The 19977-nt window shown below is 44.4% G+C and overlaps 1 protein-coding gene across 4 annotated transcripts in view; it reads left to right on the forward strand.

Annotated features, from left to right (window-relative positions):
• LOC144314396 (uncharacterized) overlaps positions 1-19977 on the forward strand; it is a 128679-nt gene that overhangs the window by 93517 nt on the left and 15185 nt on the right. For 2 of the 4 annotated variants that reach the window (XM_077898449.1, XM_077898452.1), the window contains exons 3-4: positions 7701-7787; positions 9857-10061. In XM_077898449.1, the coding sequence (XP_077754575.1) occupies positions 7701-7787; positions 9857-9926 (157 nt within the window). In that variant the 3' untranslated portion in view covers positions 9927-10061. Of the gene's footprint in view, positions 1-7700; positions 7788-9856; positions 10062-13522; positions 13793-19977 lie in introns of those variants that run through there. The other 2 variants (XM_077898454.1, XM_077898453.1) reach the window with 2 other exon arrangements.

Below are 19977 nucleotides of genomic sequence, written 5' to 3' on the forward strand. Positions count from 1 at the left end.
ATAGGTTAATTGTATAAACTAAACACAGCCGGGGTGAGCTAGCCAACTAGGCTCCCTAAGCTAGTTAGTGGTGGTTAGAGGCTAACCGACGTGTGAGTTCTCTCTGACCAGCTGAGTTATCTAAGACAAGGTGTCTCTCAGCACCAGCTCCTTGTCAGTAATATAAAGAGGTAGACTGAATCCTTTCCACTGGGCCCTTTTGCCCTTCGTCTATGCTCTTGATGAGGGCAAATGTGGCTACTGTGGGCAGCCAGAGAGGCCATGAGACCATGTGTCCTTCCTAGAGGTGGGAGTGGGCCTTGGCTACCCTCCTACTTATGTATTTGACGATTTTCTCAATCTTCATGGAGGAGCTGGCCCAGTTTGATGGATGAAAACAGAAATTGCCTGCATTGCATAGTCCATTGCAATGTGGGACTAAGAAATATGAATGTTTTGGGAAAGCTGATAGTTTAGGCCTCTTTAGTATAGACAGTGCATGTGTGAGAACTTGATTTATTACAAAATTTTAAAAATTATAAATATACTATCCATATACCTCTGCCTTCATGTTCAGATGAAGGACCTATTAAGGTCCTAAAAATGACATTTCTTTAAATTATTTTCATTAAAAATACAGATAAGCAAGAAGAAAAACATTAAAAAATCATTCACAATTTCACTACCAATGTAAATTCCAATGATCCAAAAAGTAGAAGTATGTGTGTACAGTTAGCAAGTGTAAACAGGTCAGAAAGGAACATGATGAAAAGAGAAATCCCTTCCCCAAGCCCTTTTGACTACTGCTAGCAGTTTGCTACAATTCTTCTGGAAACATTTTATGTATTTGCCAATATACACATGTGTATGTGCACATACACACACAATTAATTTCAGGAAAGGAATTTAACATATTTTTATTTCTGTTGAATATAAAATTGTGTTTTGACTTTTCACATTTTTTTTTGTTACTCCAAACAAAAAAATCTATGGATGTTGGTTGCTTATAGCCACCAATGTAAAGTAATTTATGTGGGTGTACTTACTGAGTTTTGTTCAAACTGCCTGTAAAGTTTCTTTATCTAGCCTTTATGGTGGTGAAATTTTTTAGTATCCCTTGTCCTCTCTTAAGTTCTCTTTTGCAATTTTCTAAATCAGACGTCTTCTTGGGAGGCATATTAAAAGGGTTTAAAATTTGGATAATAAAATAAATTGCTCATTTCCTGTAAACAGCATTCCAGCATGCATTATTCAGTTTCAGAATTATCCTGATTGCAACTGCTGACTTCAGGCAGCTATGGCTTCTCTGCTCTTGGGCTTGGTGACATAGTAGTTATATTTTTGGGGAAAAAAAATCAGTGGTGTTTTCAGAGAGGATTTTTGTTTGTTTTGTTGTATTTTGTTTTAATCCCCAACTATGGGAACTGTCTACTTTTGTGAGACCAATTTATGTTTTGTCAGTTCTGTAAGGAGTCGCATGTGGAACTTTGAATTAACTGGAAACCACGTTGGCAATCAATATATATGGTGTTTTCAAGCCCGCTTGCAGAAGGCCAGCAATGGCAGCTGCATTGTTGACCTGACCTTAATCAGAGTCTCCTTAAGTGCTGGAGCAACTGATGCATATTTTCTTCGATTCTGTAGGGACAGGGTGAATAGGATTTTTAGAAGTTCTTGGAAGCATCCAGATTGCTCTGGGAGCAAGCGTAGAACAGAACAGAAGAAGGGGATATATGTGTTCTCCACTTGGGAGACGATAAAAGCAGGACCTGCAAAGATAATCTCAAATAACAGCACAATTGGTGCTAAGATTCTGCTCTCATAGAACTGCAATGTGATAGTGATTTTCACACTTGTCACCCTCGAACCATCTCTGATCACCCTGAGATGTGTCCTCTCAAGAAGGGGATGGAAGAAGAGAACTGTCATGTTAACTCTGAGAAACACTAGAAACACAAACCGTGTTATATAAAATTATGAACCAGTTCATAAAATCATCATAACTGACCAGCACCATGTGAAGTTTCTGAAATGGGCCTTCAGATTGGGCGCAAGGCAAAGGTAATGAAGGGACTTTACAGACATGACTCACAAGGGCCTCCACTTTTTATTAGACTCATTTTGCTAATCCCGAAAATTAAGGAATTCCAGGTGTATGGAGCCAAGTATGCAAATGACTTCCTTCCGCCTCGCTGCTGATTTCATAAAAGGTTCTCAAACAGAGAAATAAAACACACAGAATGGGAAAGCTTTATGGCACAGTCGAGAATATTGTGCCTTTAAATAGTTCAGACAAGCAGTGCGTGCTGTAAATTTGCCACAGAGACAAATTTGTGCAAAGCTATAAAAAGAGCAAAAGTGAAGCTGAAAGAAGGCTGAGGTGGGGAGGCGGCAGGGAGAACTCTCGAGGCCTGGTGGTGGCCAAGGCCATGTTGATTCAGCTGAGCTGGCCTCCGGGGGAGAGCCGGTAGGGAGCACTGTGAACAGAGTGGGCTCGTCAGGCAGAGAAACAGATGGAGAAGGAAACATGGAGACGTTTTTATTGAGCCGGGGCTGAAAGCACTGCATTTTCCTGGTGTTCTAGGTGTAGGGATGGGTGTAGGGATAACCCGAAGACCAAAGCCAGCCACTCACCAGTTTTCCTATGGCTCAAGACCATAAGAATAGTTCTTGTGTCTTCAAGCAGTTGAGAACAAACTAACAAAAGCATAATATTGCATTTCATGGCATGTGAAAATTATATGAAATTGAAACTTCAGTGTCTGTAAATAAAGTTTCCCTGAAACGTAGGGTATGTGATCTCTAGTTGCTTTATGTGACAATGACAAAGTTGAGTAGTCGCAACAGAACTGTGCGGTCTGCAAAGGCCAACATACATACTATCTAGCCTTTTGCAGAAAAGGTTGGAAGATGCTCCTGTTCTAAATCAGTGGTTCTCAAAGTGGGGGCTGCAGAAAGTATTAACATCAGCTGGGAAGGTGTTAGAAATGCAACATCTCTTGGGGCAGCCCGGGTGGCTCAGTGGTTTAGCGCCGCCTTCAGCCCAGGGTGTGATCCTGGAGACCCGGGATCGAGTCCCATGTCGGGCTCCTTGCATGGAGTCTGCTTCTCCCTCTGCCTGTGTCTCTGCCTCTCTCTCTCTCTCTTTCTCTCTCTCTGTGTCTCTCATGAATAAATAAATAAAAATCCTAAAAAAAAAAAAAAAAAGGAAAAGAAATGCAACATTTCAAGTAACACCTAGATCTACAGAGTATGAGCCTCTAGGGCAAGGGCCCAGAAATCTGTGTTTTAACAAGCTCTCCTCCTCCTCTCCCCCCTGATAATTCTGCTGCACACTCAAGTTTGAGAACCACTCCTGGAGTACCTCTAAGGCTAGAGCCTAATGGGGCACTGGATGTTAAATCCCCACAAGAATGGACAACAGGGTCTCTATGGATGTGGGAAGTCTTCTGCAGGGAGAGTTACTGGTGCTCCGGGCTGTCACCTGACTGCTTGCTCTGGTTAAGCACAGCAGGAGGACCAGATACTGTTGGAGGGCCAACCACTCCACACATACAGGCAGCAGGCACGACTGTTCTTTCCCATTTTACAGATGGGACAATAGATAACTTGGCCAAAGTCACCCAAGTGGAAGAAACAGCCTTCAACTATGGGGTCCGTGTGACCTCAATGTTTGAGCTCAATGTTTCCCTGTCCTTTGGAAGCTTTGAATGAAACGTACTTACAAATTCTGTAGGGTCTCAATTTGTTTCAGGCTAAGGAATTACTGGGATCTGGTGCCTTGGGTTTTGGAATTCACACCCTGCTAAGCATGGTGTCTGCTCCCAGAGCTAGCGTTATGGAGAGAATCATTTTGCAAAATGCAGGGAAATCAGTGGTCTCTTCGGGAAAATGTCTGGTTATTCACAGTATTTATATGAGTAGAGCACAGAATATTCTATTGTGAAAATATCGAGATAACAACTACTTGGGGAGCATTTTCAGTGAAATATTTACTTGGGAGAACAGGAAACATGTCTAACGATAAAAAAAATGCAGGCGCATCTGGGTGAACATTATTTAGCTGCAAGTGTTTGCTTAGATATTTTTAATATACATTTATGCACTTTAAATTTATTTTATTGGGTGAAATAAGGACTTTGGGGAGAAGAGCTGGGGCATAGATTTTTAAATGTTCTGGGCAAATGAATACAGCCTCTGGTACACGATGATGCTCCCAGCTGCTTTTGTTTGACGGATTATCGTGATGTCCTTCGTTTTATTGTGGTGCTAAAGTAATGGGTCTGCCTGGAACAGTTTGCTGACAGATGAGAGCCTTGGTCTGTCACTGAAATCCCAAGAATTTAAAGGGAAATACATAGCAATTCACCTGGCTCCCACTTATTACCTGCAGTAAAGGGGGCACACAAGGGGATTGACGGGCTTTTATTTTAACTTTCAAAGGAGAGATTTCATCTATATTTCTGCAGAGACTGAAGGTGCAGATAGGTAGGTGAATGTCTGCAGACATCTCCCTGGCACATTAATCAGATTTCCCGCTTTTCTAGAAAAAAAAAAAATCACTTTCCTGAGACAAGTTCTCTCACCGCTCACATGTGGGATATTTGTAGAGAAGATGTGAGGCAAAGGACCTGGATGGAGAATCTTGCCTTGAGATTTTCTTTTTTTTAACTTTTGATTCTGCAAGATTATAGACCTACAGGAAGTTGCAAAAATAGTACAGAATAGGGACACCTGGGTGGCTCAGTGGTTGAGCACCTGCCTTTGGCTCAGGGCATGATCCCGGGGTCCTGGGATCGAGTCCCGCATCGGGCTCCCTGCAGGGAGCCTGCTTCTCCCTCTGCCTGTGTCTCTGCCCCTCTCTCTGTATCTCTCATGAATAAATAAGTAAAATCTTAAAAAAAAATGCAGAGTATTCCCATGTACCGTTTACCTAGCTTCCCCCAATGTTAACATCTTACATAACTGTAATACGTTATCACAATCTGAAATTGATATTGGTGCAATACTAGTAACCGGAATACTGGTTTTAGTGTCACCAGTGCACTGGTGTGCTTGTGTGCGTGTGTGTGTTCTGTGAAATGTTATCACATGTACAGATTCCTTGCTATTATTCTTTCAGTCATTAAACAGTAGCAACAGCCACAGTATTCTTGGTAACCTTTAAATGATTGAAATAATAAAATAACAAAATCTTTTGCCTCCTTTATCCTGTCTTTATAACCATTCTGGCCTTGGGATGGGGTGTACTCTGATATCATGTGTGCTTGAGACTTCTGGGACCCTCTTTACTCTCCGGGAGAAGATGAAATGTGATCAAGAAGAAATATACAACTGAGTCACTATGGTAACACTACGAGTATTAACCAATGGATCTTGTTGTCCTCCATGGAAGGTTACGCTGCCCCTCTCTCATGAAGTTAGGCTTGGCCTGATGACTTGCTTTGGCCAGTGACATGAGAGCAGAAGCCTTCACAGGTTCCTCTGCCCTTGCCACGGATACCACGGAGGTAAGGGTTCACATGGAGGTTCATGAGACCTAAGCCACCTTGTGTGGAGGAAAACCCAATCCAGGGACATAACTCAACCAGCAAGAAACTTCCTTGAGTGAAAACTAAACTTTGTTGTGTTAAGCCGCAGAGATCTTTGTGCCATGGTTACCTACCCTAGCCTTTCCTGACTGATGCGGTGCTAGAGCATGGTGCCATCTTGGGAGAAGAAGAGAGGTTGCTGGCTGTTGCCCTGTGGTGTGGTCTTTCTAGAATGGTTTGTTCTGCTCTTGGAGAGACTGCTGTTCCACAGCTGATGGGGTGAAATCGATCTGGTGTTCTTTCCTGATTAAGAAATCTCTTCTTCTACCTCCCTCTGCCCCACCTTAGGAAGCCACGAGCAACAGAGGTGTGGCCCTACCACCTCCTCTGAATCAGAGGCTCTGGCAGTTGAGTCCAAGTGATTGTGATGTGATGATCTGAGTTTGAGATCCATTGGTCTCAATGCTCCTTCACTTCCCTTTCTGTGGTTTATTTGCTATCTATGAATCCTTGAAAGCCTGGAAGTACTGGGGGTCTGGCTCTCCACCAGTGTGCATAGAATATAGCAATGTCTTTGCAAGAAAAGACAAAACATGTGGTGATCTGCTCTGGTGTAGGGGTGGGATTTGTACAGCTCTCACTGATTTTAGGTGAGAGATTCAGGCTGAATGGGGCCTGAAGACCTCTCTGTCATTACTGACAAGTTCTTCTCCTACAGCTGTTTCTCTCTTTTGCCATCACATGCTCCAGCTCAGCTGTAATGGTTAGGATTCATGGTTGGCTGCCTTGCTGAGATTTTCCACCTTAATTCTCCCATACTCCCTGGCATGTAATTATATTTCTATTTTGAAAAGGGAAGAAATGCTAGTGGTGCAAGCATTAGGGAAAGATAATTGTTTTGTATGAGGCTCTCCCGTGCCCTGGGTGAAGATCCACCGAAGGCCCCACAGCATTGGTGATGGTGCTAAACTTCATTCATGATACTACAGTCTTGTACATGGTTACTCCGCCTGGATACCTAAAACACACATTAAGCCAGCCCTCGGTGCTAAAGCAGGGTGCTCCACAGTGCTGTATATTTATCCACAGGCAGCCAGGAAAACCTTTCTGAGCTGAAGTGACCCTGCCAAGCATCATGCCAGCCAAAGCAAGAGTCAATATTTGTAGCTTCGAATCTTATTTTCTGGCCCAATGTTTAGACCAAGATTCCTGTCAGCTGAAGATCTGTCTAGAGAAGCCAACTTCGGGTTCCAGGTTGGAGGGCTAGCAGGGATGCTCTATCAGAAGTGGAGAAGAGCGGCCGGTTTTATACGATGGAGTGTGATGGTATCTAGAGCAACTGAGACTTCCACTTTATTGTGAGAAGTAGGAAGACAAAATACCATGAGTTAAACTGTAGGCCTTGTAGTATCACATTCTGCTTGTATTAAAAAGGAAAAACTCCAAATGAGTAGTGATGACATTGTGCTGACATTTGGGTTACTAGCTTCTCCCTGAGTGGCCCTCACCCTTGGGAACACTGCAGGTCACGGGCATTATACTGACAGATCCTGGGAACTCTTCACAGTAAGACAACTGTGCACCATGGAGGCACAGTAGGGGAAAGGACTGTGTTTCATTTTTAGGTTTTATTTCTTTACTGGTTGTAACAACTGATGGGTGTATAACCCAGAAAAATCGAAGGATTAAAAACACATAAAGCGAAATATATAATGGCAAAAAAAAGAAGCAACTTTTATTAGCATGTTGGCATAAATACTATCAAAGTTATTATGATCTAATTGGGGTTATACAGAATATGTATTATTATATTTCTCTAAACATTATTAGTAATAATAATATGCATTATTCTTTTTTCACTAAACAATACAGAGTAAGCTATTTGCCCTTATTATAGAATCTCCAAAATTATTTAAATGCCGATGCGATATTTCAGTTGCTTGCTTTTAAAATAATGCATGTATTTATTTGTTGGACAGACATTTACTGGGGTGGGGCTGGGCCCCGAGAATGCAGTGATGAGGAGAGAGGCCCTTTGGGGTGTGCGCCCACCTCTCTCTTGTTGGATGCTGGGGTCAGGAGTCACACAGACACTCAGGAGCCTCCCACCTCTCACCCAGGGTGGTGTGGGGAAGTGTGGGTCGTGGCTCCTGTACTTTGAATGGACCAGCTTGTACTTTGGGGTTTCAGGATTCAACTGCAGATAAATTGGAAACTGCTGCTCTGGCTGCCTGCGGGGCAAGGCCTGATGTCTGTATGGTTTCGATCGATGACAAGGTGAGTGTAATAAGCAGACCGCCTCTCCTCCTGAGGGAACTCACTGATTCATGGCGCCACATCCCGGGTTTCCTTCCAGCTCAGTGCCACTCGCTGGGCCAGGCCATTTATCTTTGACAAAATCTCCACCTGAAGCTTTCCCCAAACTCCACTGTGGCCCACAAGCCCCAGACATGAGATTGGGGGATGGCTTAAAGGAGTAAATGAAGGGGTCCACGTTTAGGAAAGCCCATCCTCTGCAGTGTGAAAATAGGACACTCCATGGGGTATGTTTGGTGCCACAGAGGATTTCTGGAGGTCCCAGTCCATGAAAGAAGTACAATTTGGTTTTTCAGTAGATTTCACTATTGGCATCCTGTATTATTTTAGGGCTTGGGCTTGTTTGCTGCTATTTGGTTGGCACAATGGCTGAGGAGCCTGCATTTTTAAGTAAGTTATTCCAAAAGCGTGTTTGATTCTTGGGACTCCAGGATGCATTTTTTTTTTTTTGGTCCATAAGTATCAAGTGAAAAATAGTATAATTTCATGGAGGCCCCTCAAAACCACTTATGATGTAGCCCAAGGTAGCATCAGGTGTCCCAAGTGTGATGTGTCCATCCAGGAGCAGATACTGGGGAAGAGTCTTTGCTCTCCGTTCTAGTAATAAGACTAACCCCTAATGGAACTTTTAAATAACTTAAGTTTACTTTTGATTTTTTTCCTCCCTCCCTTACTGGGCCCTTCTCCGATCTTTGAGGACTTCCTCATCGTCAGAAACTCTCACTAGAGGACTTCAACCCCACCTGCCTGCCCCACATCAAAGCACCCATTTCCTCAGGGCATTTGCCTGCTGCAGGACTTAGAAGTGCTTAAGTGGTTGCCTTCTCTTGGCTCTGATGCAGATATGTTACAGGATTTTTTTTTTTTTTGAGGCTACTATTTACTGAATTTCTAGGTGGAGCAGCTTAGCAATGCAACACAATTTAAGTGGAGATCCTGGAAAAGAGCTTTGGCTGGAGAAGCCTTTGTGCAGTCTGCCATCTAGGAGACTTTTACCTCACTCCTCCTACCTCTTGGTGTCTCCTTCCCTTTCTGCCCTCTCCACCAACAGCCTCCCTGAATTTGACTTAAGACTGGAGTCTGAAGAGTGAGGGTGTTAGGGGAGAGCCAAAGTCACGTGTCACCTCTGTTTACAGCTCCTTAGTCACATGGCCATTTTCCATCTGCTGGGGAGGCCAGGAAGTGCCGCCTGGAGCTGGGTTGCCAGGTCCTCAGCATTTTCCTTCACAGATGCAAGTAAACAAAAACGAAGATTGGAGAGTATATGAGTTTGCTCAGGCTGCTGTAACAAAGTACCAAAGACCAGGCAGTTTAAACAATAGAAATTTATTTTCTCTCAGTTCTGGGAGCGACATAGAAGTCCAAAGCCAAGTTGTTAGTGGAGTTGATATTTTTCTACGACCTTTCTCCTTCTCTTATAGATGACCATGTTTGCCTTCACGTGGTCTTCCCTCTGTGTCTTCATCTCTTCTTCTACTGAGGATGCTGGTCATATTGGATTAGGACCCACCCAAATGACCTTACTTGCCACTTTAAAGGCCCCATTTCCAAATAGTCACATTCTGGTGTACTGGAGATTAAGACTGCCCAACATATGAATTTGGGGGCACAGTTCAGACCATAAGGGGCAGGAACTAAGAGTGTCTAACCACAGTGCTGTTATCTCTGGCCACATGTTGGTCTAATTTGTTTATTCTCATTGACAATTAGATGGAAGGATTTCTGACAGAAGTCCTGATGGCTTTTGGTCTTCCTTCTCCTCCATGGCATTTGGTGCAGTGCCATTTCCTGTGAGTGTTTAATAAATGCAGTGGATTGAGGACTAGTGGTAGTGATAATAAGAAACATGGTGGTGAGCCAAAATCAGGCAGGTACTGATACATATAATTACATTTCTTGGATAAAGCAAAAGTCAGTTGGAAAACATTAAAACAAAGGAGCAGAAAATATATGTTCACTCATTCCTTCATTCATGTCTTTTGTTGAACAACTGTTGATTGGGTACTTATTACAGATCACTTTTGTTACAGGTGTTGGGGATACCGTGGTGAACAAGACTTTGTCCTCACAGAAGCTACATACTGGAGGGACAGACAGTGACAAGGGAGTTCATTAACAAGATAGCACCAGCTTGTGATAATGGCCATTCAAGATGGAAGCAAAATAATATGAAATTTAGTGTGAGAATGGCATTTAGGTGCTAGAGAAGGGTTCACCATGAGGACAGCACTGGAGGTGAGACATACAGTTAAGAAAGGAGCAGCCCCAGGAAAGGCTGAGGGAAGAGCAATAGGCAGAGAGAATAGTGAGAGCCAGGGCCCTGAGCTGGGAATCAGTGTGTCTGTTTGAGGAGCAGAAAGAAGGCCAGTGGGGGCTGGCGCAGCATGAGGGAGTGGGGCGAGGTGGGAGGGGATTAAGCTCCAGAATGTGCAGGACCTTGGAAGCCAAGGTAAGGGCATGAGTTTTACTCTAAGGAAAATTGAAATGACTCATGGGTTGGCTACCAGTAAGAACTTCCCATTCTATGCTACATCACACAGAGTATTTCCAGGGCCACCACTTCCTTCGGGATTTTAGTAGATTGAATCTTTTGACCCCCTGACTTGTGGAAAGGACATAGATGTGTTACATGTTCCAGACAACATTTGGAAAACAACAAAATGCTTGCAGTGTCATTGCGAGAACAAGGCCAAGTGTGGTTCATGTCCGATGTGTGCAAAGGCCCGTTGAGATATGTCTGGGTCTCAGAATATGATCATTGCAAACATGACTCTTGTCGTCCAGCTAGCGTGGAGTTGAATGGGCAAGGATCTTGAGACAGATTTTAGAAACTACTTTCAATTACATCTGATTATTTCAATTATAATTATAAAATGTTTATTATTTTCTATGTATATGTATACTTACAAAGTTATTTTCAAAAATTATTTGCTGACATGACTTTCTTGCCTTTGTCAGTTAAGCCCTTTCCTGTAAAAGTGCTGGAAAGGGATTCTTGTAAACCGAGCGCTGTAAGCAGTTGGATGCTGGTGCCTGAGAATTCACTATGTTGTAATTACAGAATTGGCCACCTTGATTGGCTGCAGAGAATTATAGGAACACCAAGTAATGTTGCAACAATTATGCCCCAGCAATTAGCAACCAATAAAGCAGCAGACCTCATTGATATAGCTGTCCTACTTAGTAAAAATATTGGAAAACAAATGCCCTACACAACAAATAACACGCAACTAGTTCTGGCAAAGGAGCCAAGTGAACTTGGCTATAGCAGGGAATCTAAGAGCAGTGGAGCCTGGGCCGAGGGCAAGCAATACAGGACGGCTGACCTGACAATGGGGATAGCCAACCATCACCCCCGATCTGAGTGCTTAGTATGTGTGAAGGGCCAGTCTAAGTGTTTAAGAGGATTGGTGGTTTGGTATCCTCACAATAACCCACTGAGGGAGCTGCAGTGTTAGCAACATTTTACAGATGAGGAAGCTGAGGCCTGGAGAGATTACACCATCATAAGTGGCAGAGCCTTGATTTAAACCAGAACTTAAATTAAACCTCAGAGCCTGCCGGCTGACAACTAGGTTATCCAGCGTTCCTAAATGAGCCAGTCTTGGTTGGAGCCTCAGAGATGCCTCTCGAGGATTTCCGCCCCCACCCCCAAATCAATTGCTGTGGATAATAGAGCCTTATTGTAAAAGTAAGTCCTTTTTGACAGATATAAGCCATTGAAAGCATGTTTGAAGGTGTGTGCTCACCACTTGTATTTTGTTATTTAATTTTCAACAACCTATACTGGTGATATACCTTGACATAACACTTAGATCATTGGACTAGGTCAAGATTTCTATGACTTGGGAACATTCTCTTCTGCTCTGGACCCTTTAAATTAACTCACTGCCCACTCATCACTGTTTCCCATTCCTGAACCCATCCAGACCCCTCCCTCTTCATCCCCATTTGCTATACTTCTCTCCCTCTGTTTCTGGTCCCTCATACCCTGGCTTCACCCCAGTTTGGTTGTGTCCTTCCCTAATGTCCCCCAACTTGGAGGAGCTTCTTTATCCTTGTTCTGGTCAGCCCTCAGAACTCCCTTGTAGGCATACCGCACCTCCACAAGGAAGCAGAGCCCTGCAGGGCTCAGAAGCTTGAGTTTTTATCTACCATGCATGAAATATTGAATTTCTCTGAGCCTCAGATTCTTCATCTGCAAAATGTAAATATCATAGCATCATCTCCCCTTGGTTGGTGGAGAGCCTGAGGTGGAATCATGTTCAGTACTGTACTTCTATAGCATGCGCCCTTTTATGTTCACAATGTGCTTGAACTGTGCTTGGCACATTGGGTGTATTCAATACATAATAGCTACTACTATTAAGAGATATCTGTCCGCCCTGCCCTAGCTGACAATGTAAGGCCATTCCCCAGCTAGAGGTTGAATGGGAAGAGAAACAGTTGGGTGACACAGTTACGTGTGTCACATACCCATGGTATTTCTTTTGTATTCCCCACATCTAGCATAGCTCTTGGAAAATTACAACAATAACTAGAAGAAAAATAACATACATTTGTTGAGCACATACTAATTTCTAGGTGCTATGTTAGGCAATTTATCTGTGGTATTTAATCCTCACAAGGATTCTCTGGGGGTAAGTCCTTTTATTTTCCCTACTTCGTAAGAAAGCTGGTCTTTAGAGAGGTGAAGTAATTAGCCTTGAATCACACAGTTAGTGACAGCCAAGCCAGGATCCAAAGTGAGAATGGTCTATCTGGAAACCCTGGGCTTTAAGCACAAAATACGCAGCTTTAGTAAATAGTGAAGGAAGGAGGGAGGAAGGAAGAAGAAAGGGAGGGAGGGCCAGTGAAAGAAAGGAAAGGACGCCCTCTGGAGTCCCAGCCCAGCGTAGCTGCTAGTTCTTAAACTTGGCCTCACGCTGGAATCATTTGGCCAACTTAAAAAATATGTATACTGGTGCCCGGGTCCCACCCCCAGAGACTATAGTTTGATTGGTCTGGTCTGCAGCCTGGTCATCAGGATTGGGAAAGCTCCCAGGGGGTTCTTGAGTGCAGCCAAGGTCGAGAGCCGCTGCCTTAGCCAGAGCACATTGCCCCCTGTCCTCCAAGGTGGCCAGAGAGCACTTTGCATTAGCACCTGTGAGCAGCGGTGCAGGTGCGCAGGGCTTGGACAGGGCAGCGGGGGGAACATGCAGAGACGGACGGTGTGGCTGATGTCGAACCCAGAGGGGTACAGGGTTCAGGAAGTGGAGTTTATTACAGTCCAAATGACAAAACCTTCTGTGCTGAGTTGCATGCCGATGGGGCTCAGACTGCAGGAGGGGATTGATACAGTTCCTTCTGGTGAGTGTCCCCCTCACTATGGTGACAGGGCGCCTGTGTCTGGAATTTCCTTGGCGATGGCTTTTTCAGATTGTCCCAGACTGGTGCCCTGATCCACCTCAAGGATGGCTCATTGAGGCTGAGCAGCTTTTCCTGGGCCAGTCCTGGGGATTCCCGGCCAGGTTGAGAAAACCCTGGTGCTTGACACTAGGAGGGAAGGAGAGGCAATGGCCTCTTGGGGGGCTGTGTCTGAATCACTGTGGGAGTTACTGAAGTTATTTAAGTTGCATTGCCAAAGGATATAGCATTTCCTTTGATTCAGGAAGGAAACTGAGCCTTTTTTTTTTTTTTTTTTTTTAATATATGAGTTGGTGAGTATTCCTTAGATTTGTTGCCAAGCCTAGAACTGGAGGCTGGTCTGCACAATTCCCCAACATTGCACTCCACAGAGAACCATGCTGGTGGTCTGCTCTCCATCTCTTGGCTGCCACAAGAAGCATCAGTACATAGGAGATCTGCCCTCTGCAAAAAGAAACAAAAAAATGATCAAACAAAAATAACCATTCTCCATGCTTGGCCCAGCCATCAACGCAGAATGTTCTTGAAGCTTGTAATAAAAGTGGCTATTTATGCAGCGTTATGTCCCAGATCGTGTGCTAAGTGCTTTACATTATTAGATCATCGAATCCTCACTTGCTCTCCAAGTGGTACATGATATTACCCCCATTTTATAGAAATGTAACTTGAGTTTCTGAGAAGCTAAAATAAATTACCCAAGGTCAGAGAGCTTACGCATAGCTAAAACAGGATTTGGACTGACTTCCACCACAATTTATGTGATCAATGACCTCACTACACTGCTTCTGTTTCATCTGTCTCTGAATTTCTGGCCCCTTGCACAGAGTCTGATACCTTGAAGAGCCACAATAGTGTGTGCTGGATGAATGAATGGATGGATGGATGGATGGATGGATGGACAGATGGATGGATGGACAGATGGATGGATGGTTGTAAAATAAAGCCACTACTTCATTCTAATCTCAAATCTTCATTTGCTGAGTGGAAATTGTAAGAACAGAGAAATGACACATGGGACAAAGCCTTAATGTAGGAACATCCTACGTAACTAAGCAAGCCTTGCCAATATTAGCTAAAGCACTCAGAAAAGTATGTTGAAAGCATAAAATTTCTCACTGCATCTATTCAGAATCTATTTATTATACCGATCAGCCACAAAAAAATCAGAGGGGAAAGACATCAGATATGAAAGATCTAGAAAATTTTCCAGATGATAGAGGGTTTAGGTGAGAGATTCCACTTCAGAACATTCTTTTTGCTCTGTAATTCAGTGCCTGTGGGGATTGGAGCTGGGGATGGGGTGGAGGGGTGATTTCCGAGGCTGTGTGTGAAGTGCCAGAGATTAGGAAACACAGAGGAGGTTAGCCAATTCACCAAAGTCACAGAGAAAGTAGGTGGAAGAGCTGCAAGGAGGATGTGAGGTGCTGATTTGCAGCCTCGCTCACCCCTTTCTCCTGCCTGGAGCCAAGCCGGAGCCAAAGGGTGGCTTGTGACTTGAGCGCCTGCAGCCTGTCCTGGCAGACCAACAACAGCGTGATTGATGCTTCCTCTGCTTTTGTCATTTATTTGCCTTGTTTTTTTTTTTTTTCCTTCCCCCAACAGAGCTGATAAGGGAGGTTTTGCTAGAGAATCATGTATCTCGTCTTTTTTTTCCCTTTGACCAGTGAGATGCAGTTCTCATTACTCCAGCCACTTTTCAAGGGTAAGCAGTTTTGCATTATTTAGCAATTGAGTCTTGGAAGAGACTCAGCAGGGGCCTCTGAATGTTGGGGTGCTGTTCTCCATTCACTCCATCGCAACAAACAGACCCATCTGTTCAGGCCAGCATTTCCATCCCATCTGAACCTTTGGTTTTCTTGCTTTTGTTTTCTTTGCCTGATTCTGCTCATGACACCGGAACGTGGAGGTGCAGTTCATCTGCACACTGCTTTTCTGGTAGCGTGGAGTGGTGAATAGTGTGCAGTGGGATAACAGATCGGGGATCCAGGTGCTGCAGGTATCGTAGCAGGTGGAGCCCAGCAAGCCCCTTCACCTCCTTGAGCTTTCTTTGTTTCTGTGTCTGTGAATCTGAGATTTGGGCCAGAACTTGGGGGAGGCAAGAGAGGCAGCCAGGGTACAAGGTTTCCAGAGGCACTCATGCGTGGTCCTGAAGGTGAATTCCCCCGAGACACTGCACCCAAGAAGACTCCCCTGCCTCTCCACAGTGTGGGCCCTGGTTGAGACGGTGAAGATGATAACCACTAACCCTTCTGAAGCCTTTACTGTATGCCTTCCACTCCTTGGAGAGCTTACATACCTTACAGCCCTATGCAGCAGGTTTTGTTAGCCACATTTTGCTAGATAAACTGCGCTGGGGGTTGTTACCCTCCCGCAATCGCAGAGTTTGTAAGCAGAGAGCCAGGCTTTGTCCTCAGCAGCCTGACACTTAGTAGATGCTTAAATCAAGGCTGGGCAGCTATGCATGTTGTGCTTGTTATTCAGGTGTGAACTCAGCAGCCACATGCCTCCCCAGCAGCAGCCAGAATTTCGCCCGGGCCTTCAAGTGGCGTCTGACCACCTCCACCGGTCTTGGAGATGACAGATCCGTTTACAGCGCTGCTGAATGGAGTCATATTAACTTATCCATCTCTGCCAAATGCTATTCATTGTGAGATCTGCCCCATAATGAAGCATGATGGATTGCTTCTTTTGGCCAGAGAATAACTTAACCTCTGACTCGAGATGGAGGTATGTTTTCCATGAAAAGGTGGTTAACAGCCTCTTCCCCTCGTCAGAAATACTGGCCAAGGCTGAGTGAAGTGCCAAAAAGCCGTAATACATCCTCAAAGTCTGTGAAAATAAATTCCTCTCAATATATTATGTATTTGGTTCCCCATCTGGGTTTCCAGGAATTAGGGCTGTTATTGTACAGTCTAATTTTAAATCTGGAGCTTTATTATTCAAAAGAAATGTCTTTTCCCCCTCCCCACCCCCATCTTGTTTTTTCCCCCTCCTTCTCACTCTGTGTGCATTCTGTAGCGGGTTTAATTGAGTTTTCCCCACCAGGATTCCATTGCAACTCTAGGGCCTGAATATCCTGATAGTCAATGGAGCTTAAAAAACAAGGAGAGAGCCTTTGCAACAGTGACTGTATTCAAACAGAATCCCTCATTTCCATGGAGAAGGACAATATGTCCAAGCGAGCTGGTTTCATATTAACTTGGGGGCAGGCCCTGGGATCAGAGAATGTGAGGATGCACTGTCTTAAGGCTGTCCAAGCAGGGAGCTCTGTGGCTGTGGAGGTGCTTGTTGGGCGCCAGGCCTGGGCAGAGAATCTGGGGCCAGGTGCACCTTCCTACTGATCTTTTCCTCTCCTTCCCCCCTCTCTGTGTTTCCTCCTGCCCAGGGGTGGGACCACTCCGTATAAGATGGACATTACCCTGAAGAATCCCAGGCTGTGACATCTTTACACCCCAATGCTTTCCTTCCTGCCTTTCTAGGTGGGCATGTTTTGGGGAGGGCATAGCGTGGGCCTCAGAGTTGAGCCCATGTGCTCTCTCCTCCTTCACTGTACCCCTTTGGACCTATTCTTCTACTTACTGATCTGAGCCTTCTTTTGTCCTATCTGTGACACGGGAATGCTCACACCCGGGAGAGATTTGTAGCCTGTGAGGCACAGGCACCATAGATAAAGATCCAATTGAATTGAAAAGTGTTCTTAGGGATCCCTGGGTGGCGCAGCGGTTTAGCGCCTGCCTTTGGCCCAGGGCGCGATCCTGGAGACCCGGGATCGAATCCCACTTCGGGCTCCCGGTGCATGGAGCCTGCTTCTCCCTCTGCCTGTGTCTCTGCCTCTCTCTCTCTCTCTCTCTCTCTCTCTCTCTGTGACTATCATAAATAAATAAAAATTAAAAAAAAAAGAAAAAGAAAAGTGTTATTAAACATTCTAAAAAATGTTGGCATAGGATATGACCGTGCTTTGGAGCTAATGTGCTGCAAGCCCAGCTCTTTCTCCCCGTAGCTGGGGAGGATCTCAGCCCCTTGGGTTCTCAGGTTCCTCATCTCTGAAATGAGGCTAACTCCCATGTTTATCTCGGAGATAGTCATGAACGTTCAATGAGACGTAATTCTCAAACTCTTTACATAAGATTCACATAATCCCTCAATACCTGTTGGCAACACTGATGAGAGGGCAGATGAATATGATTGCTTGTTGTTGCAATTATCATCTCCCTTGAGACAGAGTCTCCCCCTTGCTCTGGAGTATTCCATTTGAAGGCAGGCAATTTGTAGAGTGGACTTCTCCTGCCTTTCAGCAGCACAGGGAACTGATTCCGCTTACTGTGGACTAACACACATGTGGTCTCTGGCAAAGGCCGGGCAGGGAGTAAGGCTGGAAAATCTCAGGCCTGGCTGCCGTGTGGGTGGCTGACCCTATTAACCATTAACAGTTTATCTTGAATCTGATTCTCATTCCATCCCATTTGTTCTCTCTCAGCCCCTTTCTTCCCCTGTTCCCTTCTAGAATTTACATTAGAAAATAAACAGCCAGCATGTCCTGTTTGTTAGTGTTGGAGCCACTGGCTGTTTTCCCATGTCAGCTCACCTAGGCATTCTCTTGGTTTTTTACTAACCCACCACAGCATCATGGATGGAAGAGAGAGGGACTTTGCTCTAGGCCTGTTATTCCATCTGTGAAATAAGATGACTGGCTCTCAACCATCCGACATCACTTTGACCTTCAGAAGCAATGGCTTTTCAAAAAATAGATTTTATTTATGTATTTGAGAGACAGATTGAGAGAGAGAGAGAGAGAGAAAGAGAGAGAGAGAGCAAGCAGAGGGAGTGTTGGAGAGGGAGAAGCAGTCTCCCCACTGAGCAGGGACCGGCTGTGGGGCTCAATCCCAGGACCCTGGGATCATGACCTGAGCTGAAGGCAGACTTTGAACTCCTGAGCAGAAAGGCACTTCAAAAACAGTGAGATACAGGAGTGTTGCATCTTATATAGAGGTTAGGAGGATGGGCAAAATACTGATTAAATTTTGAATGGTCGGTTATCCTTGCCACTGTTGTCAATTGTCCAGTGAGGAAGCACAGAAATCTAGGTATTATGCTGTAACTCTGGATGTGTACAATGTGGATGTGTCACTGCAAAATGCATGCTGACTATATGCAACCTATAGGATATAATAGAGAAACATGACAAATGTACTTGTATGTATGTACTTGTATGGTGTATTTGAATTATCTAAAGAGAGATCACATGTAGGTGGATTTAGATAATAGTAAATGCTTGATTTTACTCCTCTCTATCATAACGGAATTATTTTGCTTTTCTGTGAAAGACGTTCCATGAAAAAAGTTGTGTTTTAAGATTTAGAGACTCTAGTTTCTCACCTATCACGTACCGTTATCAGAAGAGGAGCTCAGCTATAAGGTTGTCCCACAAAAGTTATGGAGAAACCACCACAGAGCAAAACCCTAAGCTTATTTTATCATAAACAAGATAAGAATAAATATATACTCTCAACTGGCTGACAGCAAGTGACCATCTTGTACAGACTCATCGAGACCCATAAGTCTACAGTTCCATTTACTCAGGGCCAGTTACCCAGACAAGATAGCACTGACAACCATAGGAGTAGAAACCCAGCATTCACAAACTGCTTCTGTGATCCAGGTTCTATACTGAGCTCTTCATATGTTCTGCTTTATTTGAGCCAGGTACTACTACTCTCCCCATTTCACAGATGATGAGACTGAGGTATGGAGGTGTTAAATATCAGGACTGGCCACAGGGCTACGAGCCTAGCACTCAGGATACAAATTTGAGCAGTCTGCTTCCAGAGTTCATGCTCCCTGCTGTTGTTTGAATGTTTGTGTCCCCCTAAAAATCGTAGGTCACAATCATAACCTCCAAAGGTGATGGTATTATTAGGTGGGGCCTTTGCAAGGTGATTAGGTCATGAGAGTGGAGCGTTCATGAATGGAGTCAGTGCCCTTATATAAGAGTTGAGTCCACGTGCTCTCTCCTTCTTCACTGTACCCCTTTGGACCACAGAACTTTGTAGCCCCACAGTGAGAAGGTGCTGTCCGTGAACCAGAAAGGAGTTGCTTGCCAGAATGCAATCATGCTGGTCCACATTGGCACTTAGATCTCAAATATACAGCCTCCAGAAGTGGAAGAAATTATTTTATTTTATTTATAAGCTACTCCATCTGTGTGGTATTTTGTTATAGCAGCCCAAACAGACTAAGAAACTCGAAGAAGGGCATACAAACCCAAGGCTTTCTTCTTCATATGTGGGTGAGCCATTTTATCTCTCCACATCTGTTTCCCCACCTATGAATGGAAGACAGTGGCATCTGAATGGGAGCTTTGAGTAATGAAACCATGCATGGAGAATGACCTTGCACCTCCATAATGATAGAAGCTTACAGGTTGGTGCTAATTTAAAAACTAAGACTGGGTGCATAATTGGACTCCCAACTTCTGCTGCTTCCCCCAGTGATAGCTGGTTAAGAAGACCTGTTGATACCTTCTCATTCCACTAGGCTCCAGCACTGCCCCTTCATCAGAGGAGACAGGTCAAAGGTGGCAGGGGTAGGATGGACATATCCCTCTAATCCTGGAATTTTTCTTTTAGTCAGGGGTGCTTCTGACTTTTCTTCTAATCTCTGAAGTCTTCAAGAAGTGTCCCGACCTACTATTCAGAAGGGGCTGGGTCAGTACCCATTAAGGATATGACCAGTAAATCTGTTGACT

The sequence above is a fragment of the Canis aureus genome, chromosome 5 (assembly GCF_053574225.1).
Source record: "Canis aureus isolate CA01 chromosome 5, VMU_Caureus_v.1.0, whole genome shotgun sequence".
Classification (NCBI taxonomy): Eukaryota; Metazoa; Chordata; class Mammalia; order Carnivora; family Canidae; genus Canis; species Canis aureus.